The following is a 21,002-nucleotide window of genomic DNA, read 5'->3' as shown; positions in this document are numbered from 1 at the left end:
TTTTAATTTTCTAACAGATGGTGTGTAAGACATTTATACATTCCTGTTGTCCAAATGGGTTACTCTTCACGTAAAGCATCTGTTATTGTTTTCTTTATTAGTGCTTTCTTCCATGAATACTTGGTAAGTTCTTTAATAAATCCTCAATTGTCTGTACTCTATTGTGATTTTATTTATTTTTAGGTAAGTGTACCTCTACAAACTTACAAAATTTGGGCATTTATGGGTATGATGGGTCAAATTCCCTTATCATCTTTCTCGAAAACCATGCAAAGAACATTTGGTCCTCGTATGGGTAATATTGTGGTTTGGGCATCGATTATACTGGGACAACCACTTTGTATTATGATGTACTATCACGATTACGTGGTAACACATTTCAAAGATGCCCTTACAAGTGAAGAATACAATGATAGTTAGTATTGAAAGAGTTCCTGTAGAAAAGTGTATTTAACATAATTTATAAGTTGGTGACTTTTTTGCTTGTGCTAACACACTCATAATAAAGAATTTATACTTTGTATTTCTTTTAATTTTATTTAAATTGAACAAAAAAAAGGTTGATTTTGATTTGCACTAGTTGATATTAAAAGCAAAGTTTCGTGTAACAACATAAGATACCAATTTGTTAATTTGTTAAGTCTAGTACGCAGCTGAAGCGAAACGAAATTTTCCATACAAAATTTCGGTAACGAAATCTTGAACGAAATTAAATTTGTTTTGTTTTTGCTTTTAAACTTATTTTCTGATGTTTTTTCTTGAATTTTTTTATTTGAAGTTTTATTATTCTTACTCTGCTAAAACCCGATGGAATCATTTTGTTAACATGTTCGCTGTTGACTTTGGAGACATCAATTTTTTTCGTTTCGCTTCAGCTACGTACTAGGCTTTTCGAAAGGTAAGCTAAGGAATTCATTGTCAGGTAGAGCAGGTTAATCCTAGATAAAGCCTAGTTTGCAGCTGAAATGAAACGAATTTTTTTTATTCTCCGAGGTAAAAAAACTCTTTTGGAGCAAGAAAAAAAATTGGACAATCAACTGTGAAAAAAATGATTCAAAATTCCAGCACAGGCAAGAATTTCATTGAATTTCAACTCAGCTGAAATTGTTTTCCAATAAAAAAAATATTTCGCATTAAAACTAATTTAAATTTTTTAAATTTTATTTGAAAAACCTTTTTTTCAATGCTTTTTTTTTTGTATATCCAAAAGTTTTACTATCCATTCAATTTTGTTTAATTTGCTATAACATTTATGTTTTTATATTTGCAAAACCTGGTAAAACTGTAAAAGTGGTAAACGAATTGTCAAATCCATAAAAAAAATTGACACATTTACCATTATACCACGTTTACCAGGTTACACCGTTTCTTGAATACCTCTTTTATTTGTACTTCCTCTATAGCGCAAGTATTGGTTTCGTGTCGAAAAAAAATTTGAGGTTTTAATCAAAGCCAACATTAAGATGAAGGAGAATTCCAAAAAAAGTGGGTCTCACCATTCCGCGTCTGTGCGTCCATCTGTACACATTTCCACAGCCTAAACGGGTGGATTGATTTTCTTTAGATTTGGTACAGATGATTTTTATGAATGATGATTAAAAAAAAAATTTTTTTCATTTTTTTTTTGAAAAAAATTGTTTTAATTTTTTTTCAGTGCAGATTTCATATTTAAGAGGATAATAAATAACACTAGTCGGCAAAAAACAAAAAAATGTCAGGAGCAAGAACTTTAAATTCAAAACTATTTACAGATTTATTCTATCACGTCTAGTTTTTGGGCTATAAAGCCTCAAAAACTAATTTTCAATTAAGTTCTTGTTGATGTTTAAGCCTATAGAGTGCAGCTGAAGCAAAACGAAATTCTATGTTTTGCTTTTCGTTTTTCAGTACGCAGCTCTAGCGAAAGATTAAAGAGTTTTCACTCATTTGTCACTTACTTTTTATTGCACTGTGCATTTTTCTTGACTCCAAAAGCAATGGGTTGACGATTTTTACACTTTTAATTCATTTATTTTTTGTTTTAAAAATTATTTTCTGTTGTTTTTCTTAAGTTTTAAATTAATTTGGAATTTTTTTATGTTGACTTTGACGGAATACTCGATGGTATTTTTTCGTATTCACGATTCGATGCAAATGGTCTTGTATCGTTGCAAAAGTGTAGCATTTTCTTAAACTTAAACAGCCAAATACTACATTTTTTTTTACACTCTTGCACTTTTTTGCTATACCCTAACCCTATTGCAAAAATAAAATACAATGATGCAAAATTTGTTTGTTGTAGTTGTAGTAGTAGGTAAATAAAATTTAGCAATTTTACACCTTTTCGTTGCACCGGATCGTGAATACCCCTAATAAAAAAAAAATGCAAGATGTGTTTAAAAAGCCCAATTTGTTCAATGCGAGTTCGCGACCGAACATTTTAAAAACTTTAATAAAATTTTTGCGAGGTATGTTTTTGTTTTTATTTTTCAATTTTATTTTTTCCCCATACCTGCAACGTGTTCTATACAATCAATTTTTTTCTTACTAAGGCCTGGTACGCTGTTCGCGCTAAATTTTAGCCGAGATAAAAAAGTTGTCGATAATTTGTATGGGATAGATTTTAGCTCGGCTAAAATTTTTCGATAATTTGTAGAGGATCTAAAATTTAGCGCTAGCTGCGTACCAGGCTTAACGTAGTTTGCTGGTTAATATTAAAGGCTTGGCCACACCGAAGGGTACATGCAGTAGCGGTACGGGTAATTGTATGAAAACAATTCCACATCTGAACGTTGATGTGTCAGTTTGGGATTTTTTTCATACAAGTACCCGTAACGCTACCGCATGTACCCTTCGGTGTGGCCAAGCCTTTAAGATATAAATTTCAAAATTTTGTTTGGCCATTTAGCCTGGTATACGCTGCTATGTTGCTCGCGCTAAATTTTAGCTCCCATACAAATTATCCAACAATTTTAGCCGAGCTAAAATGGATCCCATACAAATTATCGATAACTTGTATGGGAATTTTATCTCTATTGGAAAAGAAAAACGACATACGAAATAAACTTAAAATATTCAAATGAATCCTCCTAGTGCTTTGTATATAAAATCTATAGTACTATGTCAGCTATTACATGAAGCCTCAAGAGGCGCGCCTCTTTTCAAACGTAATGAGTGCAAAAGAGAAAAAAGATGAAACAAAAAATTATCCGACCAGAGAGTCGTGGCCGTGGGTCGGAATTCTAAGACTCTTTTTTGACGTTTCTTTTTCCACTTTTCCTTTTTTCAACATTCTCTTTCATTTCTTTTTGCTTCTTGGTGCAATACAACAACAAATTTTAAATCAAAAGAGAAATGTCAAATTTGAGTCCTGGACTCAAGAGGCATCGTGTAATAGTACGCGCCTCACAGAATGATTATCAAAAGAAAATTAGAAAAAAGAGTCAAGCCTCTTGAGGCTTCATGTAATAGCTGACTATCATGAAAAAAAACAGCGCCACCAAAAAAGTAAGCTAGCGAACGAACTAAAAAATATGTCAAATTTCAAACAGAAATGTATATCTCATCTTCTTACTCCCATTATTAATTCGATCTAAGCGCCCTCGCGACCACTCAGGTAACGAACAAACTAAAAAATTGCACTTCATGATAGTACTATAGATTTTATATACAAAGTCCTAGTGTGTTGGTGGTCTAAGAATTTTTGCATCACCTGAATGCGTTCATTTTCTTTCTCTTCGGCCATTTTTCTTCTTTCGTTTATTTTTATTGACATTTATGTTTTTTTTTTTTTTGTAAAGAAAAACAAGCCGGTGAGGTTATTACACAAATTCCATTAATAATCTTATCAGTTTTTTTAAGCACAAAGATTTTTCATTCTTTTTTTTTAAATTGCTTCAAAGTTTGCAATTATTTATTATTTTATATAAAATTATGTATTTAATTTCTAGGTCTTTAAATAAACGTGCAATTTTCGGAGTTAGTTCTTCGATTCAGCAAATCTACAAGACGCCATTTCCATATCCAGTAAGTAGAAAAAAAAAAACTATTCATGTAGATAAATAAAATACAAAATTTTTCCTTAAAATTGTATTATCTTGAAAAATTGACAAAATATTTATACTTTTGTTATGTTAGTGCAACAACTTATGTTTCACAAAACATTCATATATTTAAAAATCAATAATAACAAAAACTTAATTCTGATAACAGAGCAAAAAGGAAGAAAATATAATGTGGAACAATAATCATCAGAATAACAACAGAGGAGGTCCTTCTCCTTGGATTAATAATGGCAATAATAACAACAATAGCATGTGTAAGTTTTTTTTTTTTTTTTTAATTCCATTAAATATGTTCTTTCACTACTTAAAGAAATTATACTTTTTTTTTTAAAGATGACAATTTTTCGATTGGAAACTTGCCATTCTTTTCAAATAACTTGAATACAAATCCTCCTCCACCACCTCCATTGGTGGTAAATTGTGGTGAACTCCGTCCCGTTCACGAAGGCAAATATGTTGAAATGACTGGCAAGTTTATTAAAAAACGTATTGGACGATTTGGTGAATTAAGAGATAGAAATGGAGCAACACAATTGGTCATATCTGATGATAGGGTAAGTATTGCTATAAAATTGATTTACTTACTTACTCAGGGTGACTAAGGCCAAAACAGCGCTATAATGCGTTGTGGATTCGGGCCTCAATCAATAAGCTTCTTCTTCTATCTTTAGCTAGCTGCTTTAAGTTCCGCACGCAGATTTGATGATGTCTTTCTTTTCGCAGGGTAGTCATTTGGGCCTGTTGCTATTCGTCTTGTTTATTTATGATGTTGGGAAAATAATTAACAATTCTGACTTTTCCATTTATGCTGATAATATGAAGCTGTTCAAAACCATTGCCACTCTTTTAGATTCCCATTCTTTCCTAATTAACTTAAACTTATTTCTTATATGGTGCACGTAAAACTTTCTATTTCTATTTCTCCCATAAGCGTCTTTCCCAATCTACAAGAATTTACTACTTTCATGATTTAGGGATCATTTGTTATGATTTTATTGTTCAACTTGTACGTTATGTATATTGTATACATTTATCACTAGTATTTCACTAAAGGATGTATCTTTTGTATTCCCAATCAAGTGTATGTAATATTACTTGAATGCTACTCCAGCCAAAGGGTCATTTGACCTTGCGCTGAGAGGCACTGTCAGTTTTTATTTCATGGATCGATAGGGGTATATTTAAAAGCCTTAAACCCAATTTCTCACCACCTGATCATTCTTTTTAGCGGAGTTATTCACAAAAATGCATTTTTTGGGATATTTTACTTCTAAGCTAATATCTTTGCTCCAGATTGTCGTAGACCAAAAAATAAACATACATTCTCTTTCTATAATATTTTCTATCGTTATATGTAATTTCATTGTATTTGAGTGAGTAAATATAAAATGGCAGCCATTTAAAGTCAAATTCTTGTTGTTAAAAAACACATTTTTGTCATTATTTCGAAAAAAAGCTTATATCGTGATTGACATTTTTCTAACCAATTTTGTAGCCCTGTTCATGTCCTGCATTTTAAAGAAAAAATGAGCTCTTTATCACCAAAGATGGCCGAGCAATTGATAAATGAACGCATGCAAAACCGGTGCGAAAACACCCAAAAATATCGTTTTTTGGGAATAACTCGACTTCAGAATGTCCTACGGCAAAAAATAAAGCAATGAATTATTCGTTTCAACATTTTCTATCAATTTAGTGCACATTATTTTTGTTGAAACAAATAAAAAATAAGTAATATTAAGTCAAAGTCGTTTTTTTGTTTAGCAAACTCTTGCCTTATTATTATTATTAAAATAAAATATTATTGTAGTCCTTTAAATTATCTACAATTAAAAAAAAAAATTAGCACTCTACGACCCACACGAGCCGAGAAATTAATTTTTTAAAAAAGGTCCAAATGACCAACGAAAAAACATAAGACAAATTCTCTTATAACAAGAAACAATGAAAACAACCCCTCTCACTGAGAACTAGTATTCGAATCATAAACAAGGGAAATTTTTTTGAATTTTCTTACGGATTAATGCTTTCTTAAAATTATAATAACTCGGCTCCCGTGGGTCGTAGAAAGCTAATTTTTTTTTTGAATTGTAGATAATTTAAAGGACTGCAATAATATTTTATTTTCTTAGCCAATACTTGCACCGTTTGCAAAATAATAAGGCAAGAGTTTGCTAAACAAAAAAACGACTTTGACTTAATATTACTTATTTTATATTTGTTTCAACAAAAAGAATGTGCACTAAATTGATAGAAAATGTTGTAACGAACAATTCATTGCTTTATTTTTTGCCGTAGGACATTCTGAAGTCGAGTTATTCCCAAAAAACGATATTTTTGGGTGTTTTCGCACCGGTTTTGCATGCGTTCATTTATCAATTGCTCGGCCATCTTTGGTGATAAAGAGCTCATTTTTTCTTTAAAATGCAGGACATGAACAGGGCTACAAAATTGGTTAGAAAAATGTCAATCATGATATAAGCTTTTTTTCGAAATAATGACAAAAATGTGTTTTTTAACAACAAGAATTTGACTTTAAATGGCTGCCATTTTATATTTACTCACTCAAATACAATGAAATTACATATAACGATAGAAAATATTATAGAAAGAGAATGTATGTTTATTTTTTGGTCTACGACAATCTGGAGCAAAGATATTAGCTTAGAAGTAAAATATCCCAAAAAATGCATTTTTGTGAATAACTCCGCTAAAAAGAATGATCAGGTGGTGAGAAATTGGGTTTAAGGCTTTTAAATATACCCCTATCGATCCATGAAATAAAAACTGACAGTGCCTCTCTGCGCAAGGTGAGGCCTTTTTTTCCGACGCTTTGACTGGAGTATGCTTGTGTTGGATGAATATGAAACGAAAATTAACGTTTGACGCTATGACTTTTATTTTTAAAATGGGCAGCCTAATATTTTGAGAAATGCTACCAACATCAGACCTGAGTGTTGTAGGTTAAGTAGTACCCAAAGTTTAATCTTCTATGATGGCATTACCTATTTTAATTACTTACCAAATGAAGTGAAGAGTGAAAATAATTTAAATACATTAAATTGTGTGAATTTATTAAAATCAATAGGTAAAAACTAAACTTGTACAAATGATCAAATGCTTATAAAATATTAACAAATAATAGTACTATCAAAATTTTTAAGTAATCTCGTTTTTAATCAAAAACTCTATTATTCTATTATTCATGGTGTCAGGGAACACAATTTTGGTCAGGGAAAGTCATAGAATTGGGAATTTTTCTGTTCCATTTTTTAAACATCCGCTGGGATAAAAATGTTATGTTATCAATCACGTCATCGCAACTTCTATGATAAAACCCTTGTAAATAAATCTGAAGAATTGTATATGTTTCGATAAATATACATAATAAAGTAGCTCAAAAATGACAAATGCATTTCGGTACTTCGATGAAACGAAAGGCATGGTCTATAATCGATACTTAGAGAGCGAATCTGCTAGTTTTGTAAAATCCAAAGATTATTTAAAACACTTTTCGAACAGGATCCAGTTTTTAAACAAACATAAACTTCTTCAAGTGTCTATGAACGGGCCAAATGTTAATTTTTCATTTAAAAACAAACTGAAGCAAGAGTTGAAAGAGACGGGCCAAGATACCATGCTACTCCTTGATATTACGGTATGTGGACTTCATGTTCTTCATGGATCCATGTTGAGACCTTTTTTCTTAAGACTTGTTTATTACATTTTTAAAGACACTGCTGCAAGGAATAGTTTGTTAACATTCGAAACGAGATGTACTTAAATTAATTTAAATTATTGCTGGGTTCGATGATTGGAGAACAAAAAATGTTGAGAGATGCCTCAACATATTTAATGAGCTCAAACATTTTTTCACATTGCAAAAAAATCTTCCAAAAACGAAGTCTATTGAAAACCTCAAACTTTTTTTTAAAACGAGCTCCTGGAGTCCAAGCTTACATTTTACAAAAAAAAAAAAAAAAAAAAATAAAAGGCACTACAGTAGAAAAAGAAATTTTAAAGTTTAAACTCAAATGCCGCAAATTAATTACACTGGTCAACAAAATTTGACTTTTTTTTGCCACAAGAACCAAAATATACTTTTCTAGTAGTTTTTTGGGTGCTGAATCTGAATCTGAAGTCAGAAAAATTTGATTGGCCTCCGTGTTTGAAATATTACCGTTATTAAATGCTAAAAAACGTAATTTTGGCTGTTTTCGAGGTTCTGTTTTTATGTGGGGTAATTCATTAAAAACAAATTTTTAACGGTGATTATAACAACAGATATTCTTCTTTCAAAAACTGTTTAAATTTTCCCGATATCTCTTTTATTGCTCGAGATATCTTAAGTTTCAGTTAATAAGCCAAAGAGAAACTAAACTTAATCTAAAGATTAAGTCTCTGGTCACAGAATTTTTGCCACAAGAACCAAAATATACTTTTCTAAAGTTTTTTGGTTAACTGAACTCGAATCCGCAATCAGAAAAATTCGATTAGCCTCCGTTCTTGAATTATAACCGTTCTAAAAAAAAACCTTTTTTGGCATTTTATAACGGTAATATTTCAAGAACAAAGGCTAATAAAATTTTTCTGATTGCGGATTCGAGCTAAGCAACTCAAAAACCTTCAGAAAAATATATTTTGGTTCATGTGGCAAAAAAAGTTTAATTTGGTTGGCCAGTGTGTTGCTTCTGATTCAAAGACCGCTGCGTAAATTTTAAATATCTCGGGCAGTAAAAGAGATATCGGAAAGATTTAAACCAGTTCTTATAGCTACCGTTACAAATTTATTCATAATGAATTACCCCGCATAAAAACATAACCTCGAAAGCAGCCAAAATGACGTTTTTTGACATTTTCTAATGGTAATACTGAAAAAAGGGAGGCCAATAACCATTTTTTGACTTCAGATTCGAGTTCAGCACATCAAAAACTACTAGAAAAGTATATTTTGGTTGTAGTGGGTAAGTTATTAAATTTTTAGATTTGTACATAAAAATCCGTTAAATTGTTTTTGATTAAATAAATTGATACTTGTTAAAACAATGCAAAATGTGTATGCATTGCGATTTGGATACAAATATCTTCTGTACGATTAAAGCAATCAATTTGATGTCAAGGAATTATTTGTAGAACGTTTAACAGATTATAAAAGAAAGTTATTCTAAGTGGAATATTGTACATTTTAAAAAATCTCAATTTTTACGAAAATGTGAATTTTTTTTGAAGACTCAAAAAAGGGGATCAGATTTACACATCACAGAAACCACTAAGAAAAAGTCATTAGCAGCACGTAGTGAATTGAAAAATAATTAAGCAATTCAGATGATTTCTAAAGTCTCATAGAATGTTGTTTTCCTTTAAAAACGAGCATTCTTCAGATGCTTCCCGATTTTAATTTTTACATTATCGAATTAAAAAGAAATATCAAAATGAGTTCAGAAGACCATAACGCCACATAAACCATGAGTTGAATGCATTGATCTGAAAGAAAAGTCCAAAAACGCTCCACTCTATGGTACATACTCCCAAACGGTCATCTCCTGCTGCTTTAAAACCTCTGTGTGTAAGTTCTACGTAAGCTGATTCCAAAATTTGTATTGCATGTCTAATTGACAATGATTTTATTCAATTTTTAAACTGGTTACTGTCATATTCTATTATCACATTCATTTAATGACTAGTATAAATTATTTTTTTCTTTTATTAATTTTTCCATTTTAGAATCCTCGAATTTCTCGCCGATTCCAAAACATGCCATCTGAATGTATTCTGACAATTGTTGGAACAGTTCTAACTAGACCATTTGGCTCTCGAAATGTAACAATGCCTACTGGAGAAATTGAAGTTGAAGTCGAAGATGTATTGAATTTAGCACGAGTGCCTGGTCGTCGCGGAGCAGAAAAACGATCCTACAGTACAATGTCAGATAACAAAAAATCTATTACAAGCACGGAATATAAAATGGCAGGAAGTAAGAAAACACAAAAACAAAACACAAATATTTTCTTTTTTTCAATTCAACGCTTTATTTACTTTTCAGAAACTGAAAATATTTTAAAACATTTTGAAAATCGTGAATACACTTGCAATGATTTGCGTAAAAATCATGTGGGACAAAATGTCACATTGGTTGGTTGGGTTTCAAATACAACCAAGACAAAATTTCAACATTTAAAAGATGGTTATGGACAGACTCAAATTATTATTGAAGAAAAAGAAGTAAGATTTTTATTTTGTCTTAATTATTTACCATTTATTAACCATCATCGTCATTTTTTTTTCAGTTACTTGATACTTTTTCTTCAGCTACACCTACCTGTATTGTACAAGTTAAGGGAAAAGTTTTGGCTAGACCTGCAACTAATATTAACATGGTGAGTTTTTAATATGTATTTGAATTTTCTTTTGGTTTTTTTTTTTAAATTAAGTTAAATTTGTGTTAGAACAGTCACAAGAAAAAATTAAAGTTAACATGCTATAAACCTTGGATGAATTTTTCAATATATTCCCGATATTCTAAGCTTAATTTTTATTCTCAGCTTGCAAAAGAGAATTTTCCTTAAAAATGCTCTAGTTATACTACTTCATAAAAAAGTCCTAACTTAAACTAAAAATTACCGTCTGATATCTGATGAAGTATAGAGTGTTATGTTATGTGTTATGTTATAGATATTTAAAGAAATTTCTAACAGCTTGAACTTTCTGAGGTACCATCATCTCTGTTCATTTACATAACTAAGCTTTCAATACGTTACGTTTTTATACTAGATATAACATGTTAGTGTTATTCGTAGAACTCCAATTTTTAACATATTCAAGAATCTTAATATTCTGCCATTTAAGCACTTATATTTCTTTATAGTATTATTATTATATTCATCGAAAATTCTGGATATACGGCTGCTATATCAAATTAATCTAAAAGTTGGTGTGTTAACAGCATGAATTAGGTGACTTACACATTTTTCTCACTATTATTTGAGTTGTTATAATTGAAAATGGTATAAGTCCATGTAAAATAAAATGCACGACTGGGTCGCACTGACTTGCTCTTGTAGTTCAAAGAGTATTTATCTTAAATATTAATTGCAAATTTAAGATTTTGTTAAGTTTCTAGAAAAAAAAAAAAAAATGAAAGTTAAAAAAATTAAATTTAAATTAAAAAAAAAAAATTTTACATTTTACACTTTAAAATGATAAGAAATACCTGTCTGTAAATTTAGAATAAAGTTGGCTTATGCTTTGATAAAATATATACATATATAAGCGGCAACTCCGTTTACCGAATTTTTTGAGAAAAACTAAAAACGCAGTTTTGTTAGGATTAATAAGACTATAACGTACACCAAATTTAATCTAAATTGTTAAAGCCGTATTCGAGAAAATTGCAATACCTCGAAAACGGTATGCCTTAAAAAAGAGATATTAAAAAAAATATTAAAAAAAAAAACGGGTCTAGGAAATAACCTCGAATTTTGCACTATAGAGCAAGTGAAAAAAACCATTAAATTGACTTTTAAACAAACCGCAATTTAACGGTATCTCTTTTCCAAATGAAAAATTGATGCAGTGGGTAAGTTATTAAATTTTTAGATTTGTACATAAAAATCCGTTAAATTGTTTTTGATTAAATAAATTGATATTTGTTAAAACAATGCAAAATGTGTATGCATTGCGATTTGGATACGAATATCTTCTGTACGGTTAAAGCAATCAATTTGATGTCAAGGAATTATTTGTAGAACGTTTAATCCTCTACAAGAATATATCTTGCTAATTTGAAAATAATGAATTTTCAGTGAATAGGAAATTTTTAAAAGTATAATTTAAAAAAAAAAAACAAAGCAAAAGCATCACTGCGTAATGAATTCAGCCCTTTGGGTTTATTGCTTTTATTATTTTGACTGCATTGCGAAGTTCGACATTTGCAAAAGTTATAACAGGGCAATAGACTTTTTAAGATCGTTTAAAAATACTTATGTTTTTAGTTTCTTTCATATTGATATCTGTTCGTGATTTTTTGTTTTTTATATCTTCCAATAGAAATTTGAGACCGGCGACATTGAAATAAAAGTAGAATCGGTAAAAATTCTCAACGCTGATGAACCATACGATGGACCAGTTAAAGAGAAAGTACAAAAAATACCAATTGGAAAAGTTAAAGATACCGACGACGGCTCCACGGACACATCTGCACCAGTTTCCGGAATAGCCGACACAAACAAATTTACAATACGAACTCATAATTGTGGTGAATTGAGTGGTGCAAATGTTGCAGAAAAAGTCAATATTGCTGGTTGGCTGGAGTTTCAGCGTATGGGCAAATTTCTTGTGTTACGCGATGGCTATGGCCAAACACAAGTTTTACTCTCGGATAAATGTAATATTACAGAAAAATATCCTGATGGCATTCCATTGGAATCAATTGTTCGTGTTGAAGGAACTGTAATTCCAAGACCTTCGAATATGCTTAATCTGGCTATGAAAACCGGTGAAATTGAGATCGAAGCAACTGATATTGAAGTACTGAATCCATCTAAGAAGAATTTGCCTTTTGAAGTAAGAGGACATCAGAGAGCGAATGAAACACTACGTATGACGCATCGGTATCTTGATTTAAGGTTGGCAATTTCTTAGTCTTTGAAGGAGATGAGAATAATTTCTTTTAATTTTTTTTAGATTTTCAGATATGCAAAAGAACTTACGCCTTCGATCATCAATTCTCATGAAAATGCGTGAATTTCTTATCAACTATTTAGGTTTCGTTGAAGTCGAAACACCAACGTTGTTTCGCAGAACGCCTGGAGGAGCTCAGGAATTTGTTGTTCCCACGCGAAAGCCAGGGCATTTTTATTCGTTGGTACAAAGCCCACAACAGTTCAAACAGATGCTTATGGCTGGAGCCATAGATCGATACTTCCAAGTAGCACGTTGCTATCGTGATGAAGCGACGCGACAAGATCGTCAACCGGAATTCACTCAATTGGACATAGAAATGTCATTTACAACACAAAAAGACGTAATGTCAATGATTGAAGAGACTTTAAAGTTTTGCTGGCCCAAAGAACGTGGAACTATTGAAACACCGTTTGAAATAATTTCTTACGATGAAGCTATGTCTAAGTATGGTTGCGATCAGCCCGATGCTCGTTTTGAACTTTTGGTAAAAAATCAATCAAACCTACTAAATGAATGAATAAAAAATTTCCTTCTGCTTTCAGTTAAATGACATAACAGAAATTGTTAAAGATTCTGAAACAATTCAAAACAAATTTAAAGATCTCGGTGTTTGTTTAATTCATGTTGACAAATCTATATCATTACTTGATGCTCCAACCAGAAAACATTTAGAACAAATTGGCAATGATTTTGATGGTACATTCTATTTCCGAAAATTTAATGTAAATTTATATAAATTTTGTTATATTTGGTATTTTTATTGACGTTTATTTTTTTTTTTTTTGTAATTGTAGAGTAGAAAAGATGCTAAAGATAGACTGACTAAATATTTGGGAGCAGATGGAGCGAAGAACACAGTCGAAAAGTGCAATATACATGCAGACGATCTGGTTTTCCTAGCGATCGGCGAAAAAGTTAATACAGTAAGTTAAAACAATAGTCTTTAATCTTCACAAAAATTAGAGTTTCATGCTTTTGGACATTATTTGGTACAAATATAATCAACTAATTATATAGAGACGTATCAGCAAGCGTATTAGTGGAGTTTGCAAATTAATCGGTGATTGGAATAAATAAATAAACACTTTAAAAAAATCAAATATTGCATCCAAAAACGAATAAATTCTCCAAAAACGATACCTATTAGCTATCGTTTATTTATTGACGATTATTGAGAAAATAAAAAAAAAAAACAATTTCGATTTCTGGAATCGAACTTCGGACACCCGAGTAAGAGGCAACTACTAAATCACCTAGACTAATACGACTTCTAAGGATACGAAAACTTTTATTTATATTAAACTATTTAGGAAATATTGAATTGACGGACCCAAATTGCATCAGTTATTCTTTGCTGACGATGGAGCCATCATAAGTAAAGACCCGATATCCCTGCAACGAGCACTTGATGTATGGGTGGATGTTCTAGAAGGTAGTGGGTACCGCATAAGCGCGAAAAAGACAGAATACCTATGCTGCCCATTTTCTGATCCACACAGGCCTATTCCTGACATTTATTTGAATGGTGTAGTGCTTCCCAAGTGTGAAAAGTTTAAATATCTGGGGTCTATGATAAATAACGAAGGTACTTGTGATGACGATATCAATCATCGCGTAAGCGTAGAGTGGATGAAGTGGCGGGAAAATTCTGCTATCTTCTGTGATCGAAAAATGCCCCCTAAGCTGAAAGGAAGGCTCTACACCGCAGTTGTGCGTCCAGCACTCACATACGGTTCACAATGTTGGACAATGTACAAAAAGTATGAGAGTAAGTTAACGGCAGCTGAGATGAAGATGCTTCGCATGACAGCAGGAGTAACAAAGCTTGATAGAATTAGAAGTACAAAGATCCGAGGAAGCCTTCATGTTAAAAATACCATCTCCCAAAAAATTGAACACGACCGACTCAGTTGGTATTGCCATGTTCAAAGGAGAGATCCTGAGAACCCCGTCAAAAAAGCAATATCATACGACGTTCCAACACGAAATAAAAAGAAAGGTAGGCCTTAAAACTCCTGGTACAAGCAAATGCAAAAACACCAGCATTCAGTTGGCCTCAGAAACGGAACAATACAAAACCGGGAGGCTTGCCGCCGATTTCTGAGGTCAACCCGGCGAACCCCACAGGCGGATCACTAGTGTGAAGCAGTAACGTGGGAAGGTTATGATCCCCTCGACATCGAGATCATAACAGCGCCGAGAAAAAGGAAGAAGAAGAAGGAAATATTGAATCAGAATTGACTTAAAATAGCTTTAAAGATTCTCAAACTGTAAAACGATTATCATCGATTCGATTATCGTTTTCAAAATTACGGAATGACCCCCCAGGAAATCAAACAAAACAAAATAGACAAAAAACGTTTAATGGGCACGTTCAGAAAATATTAGAGACTAGATATTTAGGCAACCTCATTTTCTGAACGGAAATTTGATTAAATTGACTAAATTAGTTTGGATCTGATGTTATTGGGCACGTTCAGGAAATATTAGGGACTAGATATTAAGGCAACGTCATTTTCTAGACGGAAATAAAGGTGAATTGACTAAATTTGTTTGGATGTTTCATTATTGTCAAATATCGAAATTTACTTAAGATTTTTACAGATCGCATGGGTCAGACACCAAATTTCACTATTCTTTAATAAATAAATAATATTAATTATAACCGATAAAGCACTTTTTACTCGTTTTTAAAACAAATAGATTTAATTTTGCTAACGTTATTCATTTATTAAAAATATTCAGCTGTCAGGTTGACAAAAAAAGCTTTCCTAAATGTTTAATTAAAATTTTCTTGCTTAACTTTCCAGCCAGCTTTCCAATAAAATTACCTAAATTGGAAGGATTTTTTTGACAGTTGACCAATCAGAGAGCGCGAAATTACCTAAATATTTAGGCCCTAACTTGAAGAAAGGTGCCGACTTTTTGTTAAAAAAGTCTACCCACAACTTTTTTAATTGCGGCTTGCGGGACAGATGTCGTTTACCAATTCTGCATCAAAAATTAAATCCATTTTCTTCAAGAAAAAAAAAAAAAAATTACAAAATGCACAATTTCGACAAAAAATAAAATTACAAAATCAGAATAAAAATCAATTAAAGCAAAAAGTATCTCTTTGAAAAGACACCAAATCTCTAAGCTGCTAATTAAATTTTGAAATAAATGCAAAAAATCCACCCAAATCAAGTATTATCGTCGCTAGACTGTCGATTTTTAGTTTCTAACTTTTAGGAAGTCCTAAGCAAAAATCGGTAAAACAATTTCGATTTCTGGAATCGAACTTCGGACACCCGAGTAAGAGGCAACTACTAAATCACCTAGACTAATACGACTTCTAAGGATACGAAAACTTTTATTTATATTAAACTATTTAGGAAATATTGAATTGACGGACCCAAATTGCATCAGTTATTCTTTGCTGACGATGGAGCCATCATAAGTAAAGACCCGATATCCCTGCAACGAGCACTTGATGTATGGGTGGATGTTCTAGAAGGTAGTGGGTACCGCATAAGCGCGAAAAAGACAGAATACCTATGCTGCCCATTTTCTGATCCACACAGGCCTATTCCTAACATTTATTTGAATGGTGTAGTGCTTCCCAAGTGTGAAAAGTTTAAATATCTGGGGTCTATGATAAATAACGAAGGTACTTGTGATGACGATATCAATCATCGCGTAAGCGTAGAGTGGATGAAGTGGCGGGAAAATTCTGCTATCTTCTGTGATCGAAAAATGCCCCCTAAGCTGAAAGGAAGGCTCTACACCGCAGTTGTGCGTCCAGCACTCACATACGGTTCACAATGTTGGACAATGTACAAAAAGTATGAGAGTAAGTTAACGGCAGCTGAGATGAAGATGCTTCGCATGACAGCAGGAGTAACAAAGCTTGATAGAATTAGAAGTACAAAGATCCGAGGAAGCCTTCATGTTAAAAATACCATCTCCCAAAAAATTGAACACGACCGACTCAGTTGGTATTGCCATGTTCAAAGGAGAGATCCTGAGAACCCCGTCAAAAAAGCAATATCATACGACGTTCCAACACGAAATAAAAAGAAAGGTAGGCCTAAAAACTCCTGGTACAAGCAAATGCAAAAACACCAGCATTCAGTTGGCCTCAGAAACGGAACAATACAAAACCGGGAGGCTTGCCGCCGATTTCTGAGGTCAACCCGGCGAACCCCACAGGCGGATCACTAGTGTGAAGCAGTAACGTGGGAAGGTTATGATCCCCTCGACATCGAGATCATAACAGCGCCGAGAAAAAGGAAGAAGAAGAAGGAAATATTGAATCAGAATTGACTTAAAATAGCTTTAAAGATTCTCAAACTGTAAAACGATTATCATCGATTCGATTATCGTTTTCAAAATTACGGAATGACCCCCCAGGAAATCAAACAAAACAAAATAGACAAAAAACGTTTAATGGGCACGTTCAGAAAATATTAGAGACTAGATATTTAGGCAACGTCATTTTCTGAACGGAAATTTGATTAAATTGACTAAATTAGTTTGGATCTGATGTTATTGGGCACGTTCAGGAAATATTAGGGACTAGATATTAAGGCAACGTCATTTTCTAGACGGAAATAAAGGTGAATTGACTAAATTTGTTTGGATGTTTCATTATTGTCAAATATCGAAATTTACTTAAGATTTTTACAGATCGCATGGGTCAGACACCAAATTTCACTATTCTTTAATAAATAAATAATATTAATTATAACCGATAAAGCACTTTTTACTCGTTTTTAAAACAAATAGATTTAATTTTGCTAACGTTATTCATTTATTAAAAATATTCAGCTGTCAGGTTGACAAAAAAAGCTTTCCTAAATGTTTAATTAAAATTTTCTTGCCTAACTTTCCAGCCAGCTTTCCAATAAAATTACCTAAATTGGAAGGATTTTTTTGACAGTTGACCAATCAGAGAGCGCGAAATTACCTAAATATTTAGGCCCTAACTTGAAGAAAGGTGCCGACTTTTTGTTAAAAAAGTCTACCCACAACTTTTTTAATTGCGGCTTGCGGGACAGATGTCGTTTACCAATTCTGCATCAAAAATTAAATCCATTTTCTTCAAGAAAAAAAAAAAAATTACAAAATGCACAATTTCGACAAAAAATAAAATTACAAAATCAGAATAAAAATCAATTAAAGCAAAAAGTATCTCTTTGAAAAGACACAAAATCTCTAAGCTGCTAATTAAATTTTGAAATAAATGCAAAAAATCCACCCAAATCAAGTATTATCGTCGCTAGACTGTCGATTTTTAGTTTCTAACTTTTAGGAAGTCCTAAGCAAAAATCGGTATCAATTTGGCAGTACTAGGGCTTAGTACTTGTGTGCGCGTGATGTTATTTTTGAGGAACTTAGTTTTATTACTTCAAGGCCAAATTTGATTTTTAATTAAGAAGTTGATTTAGAATACTACTGCATTGAATTAAAAATGCTTAAATTTTCTTAATTTTATGACACTTACGGCCGATTTCTTTACAGAGCCCTAGCGGTAGTACCGGTCCTAGTCCTAAAGTTAGTACTCAAATCGGTATCAACTCATTTATTCACTCAAGTACTAAGCTTTAGAACTGTCAATTAAGGACAGTACTATTAGGACTCGGTACTAGCTAGCTCCTCAAAATCAGCTAGGACCTGGTTATTATACCAATCGTTAGTACTCAAATCGGTCCCGAGTAATTTCTTCACACAAGTACTAAGCCCTAGTACTGCCAAATTGATACCGAATTTTGCTTAGGACTTCCTAAAAGTTAAAAACTAAAAATCGACAGTCTAGCGACGATAATACTTGTTGTTTTAGGATTACAAATTTTATAACCATTAAGTTCATAACCCACAAATATGCAAATATTTGAGTGCTTTTAGGGTGATTAAATTCTGTGCATTTATGAAAGCCTTTACTTGAGCCTTTATTCATTTTCTCAAAATTTGTCCTTTTTTACTTTCAGCGAACTTTAATGGGCCGCCTTCGTCTGGATTATGCTGACTTGTTAGAAGAAAATGAACTTTTGCCTCGACGTAAAAAAATGAACAAATTCCTTTGGGTAGTAGATTTCCCAATGTTTTTCAAAACCGAAGATGGCGGTTACGAGAGTGCCCATCATCCATTCACAGCTCCACAGGATGAATATCTTGAACAGCTGAAGAATAAAGAAAATTTGGAAAACATTAAATCACAAGCCTACGATTTAGTACTTAATGGAAATGAAGTAGGTGGCGGTTCAATTCGTATTCATAACAAAGACTTGCAGAAATTTGTTTTAGAAGAAATTTTGAAAATTCCACATGAACATCTCAATCATTTGCTTAGTGCACTTGAAAGTGGATGTCCACCTCATGGAGGTATTGCATTGGGTATCGACAGACTGATGGCATTTATTTGCCAAGCTAGATCAATTCGTGATGTGATTGCTTTCCCCAAATCTCTAAACGGAAGAGATCCCCTCTCGAAAGCACCTGTTCCAATTTCTGATGAAGAAAAGAAATTATATCATTTAGTTATTGATGGTGATGTGGACAAAGATGAAGAACCTGAACAAATGGAAATTGAAGATGTAGAAAAACATAGTGAAAGTGTTAAGGCAGATAAAAAAGAAGAAGTCATAGTTAGTGATAATAACGAGGAAGAAGTTGAAGAATCAAAGAAAATTGTTGAAAAGAAGCAAAAAGTTGAACCAATTAAAAAAACCCTCAGAAAAGGCATTTTAAAATAATAAAACAACAATATGCATTTTTTTATTGTTTAATTTATATATTAAAAAAAAAAACAACACAAAACATTATAATATCCTAGATTCAATAGAAATTGTATTTTAAAATTTATTGTCATGTGTGTGTTCTGTTTGACATTTTTATTTTACATTATCATTACATGCATCTATGTAATGATTTATTGAAATGTATTTGTAATAAAACGCATATAATTGTTTACATCTCATTTGTTGCATTTACTTTACAAGAGAAGACTTATTATTTAGCACAAGGAAGGGATGATCTATTTTTGTCCTATTTTAATACAGATTGGATCTTGGAGTCGCCTCCAGCAACCCGAACTGCCTTAAGCTTTTCCATTTGTGTCGTATGGCAAGTACAGTTAATTTTAATCCTAAAAATAAAATTTCAATTTACAGTCTAGGGAAGCACCTAAGACTCGGCTACAAAGTTTGAAGTAAACCGCTTCAATGACCTAGCTGCAGATCGAGATAGAGACATATCCAAACTAGGGATGTGGATTTTTTCACATCGCGGATGCTTCCTGGGAACACTGCCTTGTGGAGTGCGTTGAAATTGTAGTTGAGGTCTTCTTTATGAAGAGGGCTTTCATCAATATTGGCTCTTTTTTTGTCCGGAAAGAAATGGGGTTAACAGCCCAAATTTGATAACTGATAACTAATTTGGGAAATTATCTCATTTCGTTTCAAGTGAATTTGGGCTACTCGGTGTGACTCTCATTGGTATGCGCCATTCGCCGACTCCTCCCAACTTCTTTTTTGTCGCAACTTCTTTGCATCAAAACAAAAATCCGCGGATGTGGATGTCCTTATTCATGCGGATGTCATGCATTTGCGGATGTGGATGCGAATATTCGCAACACCCCTTATCCAAACACACCAGACATATCAGACACACACACAGACATACGGACTGAAAAAAATGCGCATTTTTTATCATCGTAATATTTTGTGATTGGGCACGTTCAGGAAAAAATTAAGAGATCAAAAAACAACAATCCGAATTGTTTGAGGTTTTTCAAGTGACTGTAAAAACTGTAAAAATGGTCGTACTGGAATTAAATAAATAAAAGGATGTTAAAGCTCCAACTTTGAACACCAAACGATTTTTTTTTTTCGAATTTTTTAAGTTTCTTTTTTTTACGTACTTGGAAAAACGACCAAATCCACGTTGGAATATCGAACTTTGATATTATAACAAAAACAAAAAAAGTTATGGAGGGTTTTTAAATCTTGAATTATTTTTCCCACAAAAATCAAAAAAAGGTTTTTTTTTAATCTTTAAAATAATTTTTCAAATTAAGAAGAAAGGGCTGTTGTTGGCTTTTGGGACGATTTTTGGATTTAAAATGTTTGAATTTATTCGGCCTTATCACGAATTCCATTCGTATCGGAAATTTTCTACGTTTTCCGAAAAAACAATCACAAACTCGGATCGTAGGAATCGTAGCAAACTTCCGATACGAATGGAATTCGTGACAAGACTGAATGAATTCAAACATTTTTAACAATTTTGATGCTTTAA

The 21,002-nt window shown here is 32.3% G+C and overlaps 2 protein-coding genes across 7 annotated transcripts in view; both read left to right on the top strand.

The window, feature by feature from the left end:
• The window catches only part of LOC129918116 (diacylglycerol O-acyltransferase 1), a 29,092-nt gene extending 28,569 nt beyond the window's left edge, over positions 1-523 (top strand). For all 4 annotated transcript variants that reach the window (XM_055998476.1, XM_055998468.1, XM_055998495.1 and 1 more), the window contains exons 11-12: positions 18-123; positions 184-523. In XM_055998476.1, coding sequence (XP_055854451.1) covers positions 18-123; positions 184-420 — 343 coding nt within the window. In that variant the 3' untranslated portion in view covers positions 421-523. The remainder of the gene's footprint in view (positions 1-17; positions 124-183) is intronic.
• Positions 524-3,762: 3,239 nt separating this feature from the next.
• Positions 3,763-19,683, top strand: LOC129921421 (aspartate--tRNA ligase, mitochondrial). 3 transcript variants are annotated; one of them, XM_056003235.1, is made up of 12 exons: positions 3,763-3,791; positions 3,930-4,005; positions 4,192-4,297; positions 4,377-4,597; positions 9,768-10,017; positions 10,087-10,265; positions 10,331-10,420; positions 12,090-12,667; positions 12,726-13,209; positions 13,268-13,447; positions 13,520-13,648; positions 18,695-19,683. In XM_056003235.1, exons 3-12 carry the CDS (start codon positions 4,213-4,215, stop codon positions 19,457-19,459), a joined length of 2,961 nt encoding a protein of 986 aa, XP_055859210.1. In that variant the 5' UTR covers positions 3,763-3,791; positions 3,930-4,005; positions 4,192-4,212; the 3' UTR covers positions 19,460-19,683. The 3 variants fall into 3 exon arrangements, with proteins under 3 accessions (XP_055859210.1, XP_055859211.1, XP_055859208.1); XM_056003236.1 differs by having other exon boundaries at positions 3,784-3,796; XM_056003233.1 differs by lacking the exon at positions 3,763-3,791 and having other exon boundaries at positions 3,855-4,005.
• Positions 19,684-21,002: the final 1,319 nt, after the last annotated feature.

This window comes from Episyrphus balteatus, chromosome 1 (assembly GCF_945859705.1).
Source record: "Episyrphus balteatus chromosome 1, idEpiBalt1.1, whole genome shotgun sequence".
Lineage (NCBI taxonomy): Eukaryota > Metazoa > Arthropoda > Insecta > Diptera > Syrphidae > Episyrphus > Episyrphus balteatus.
The sequence above is the reverse complement of the archived record's forward strand: the minus strand, read 5'-3'. Positions and strand labels throughout refer to the sequence as shown.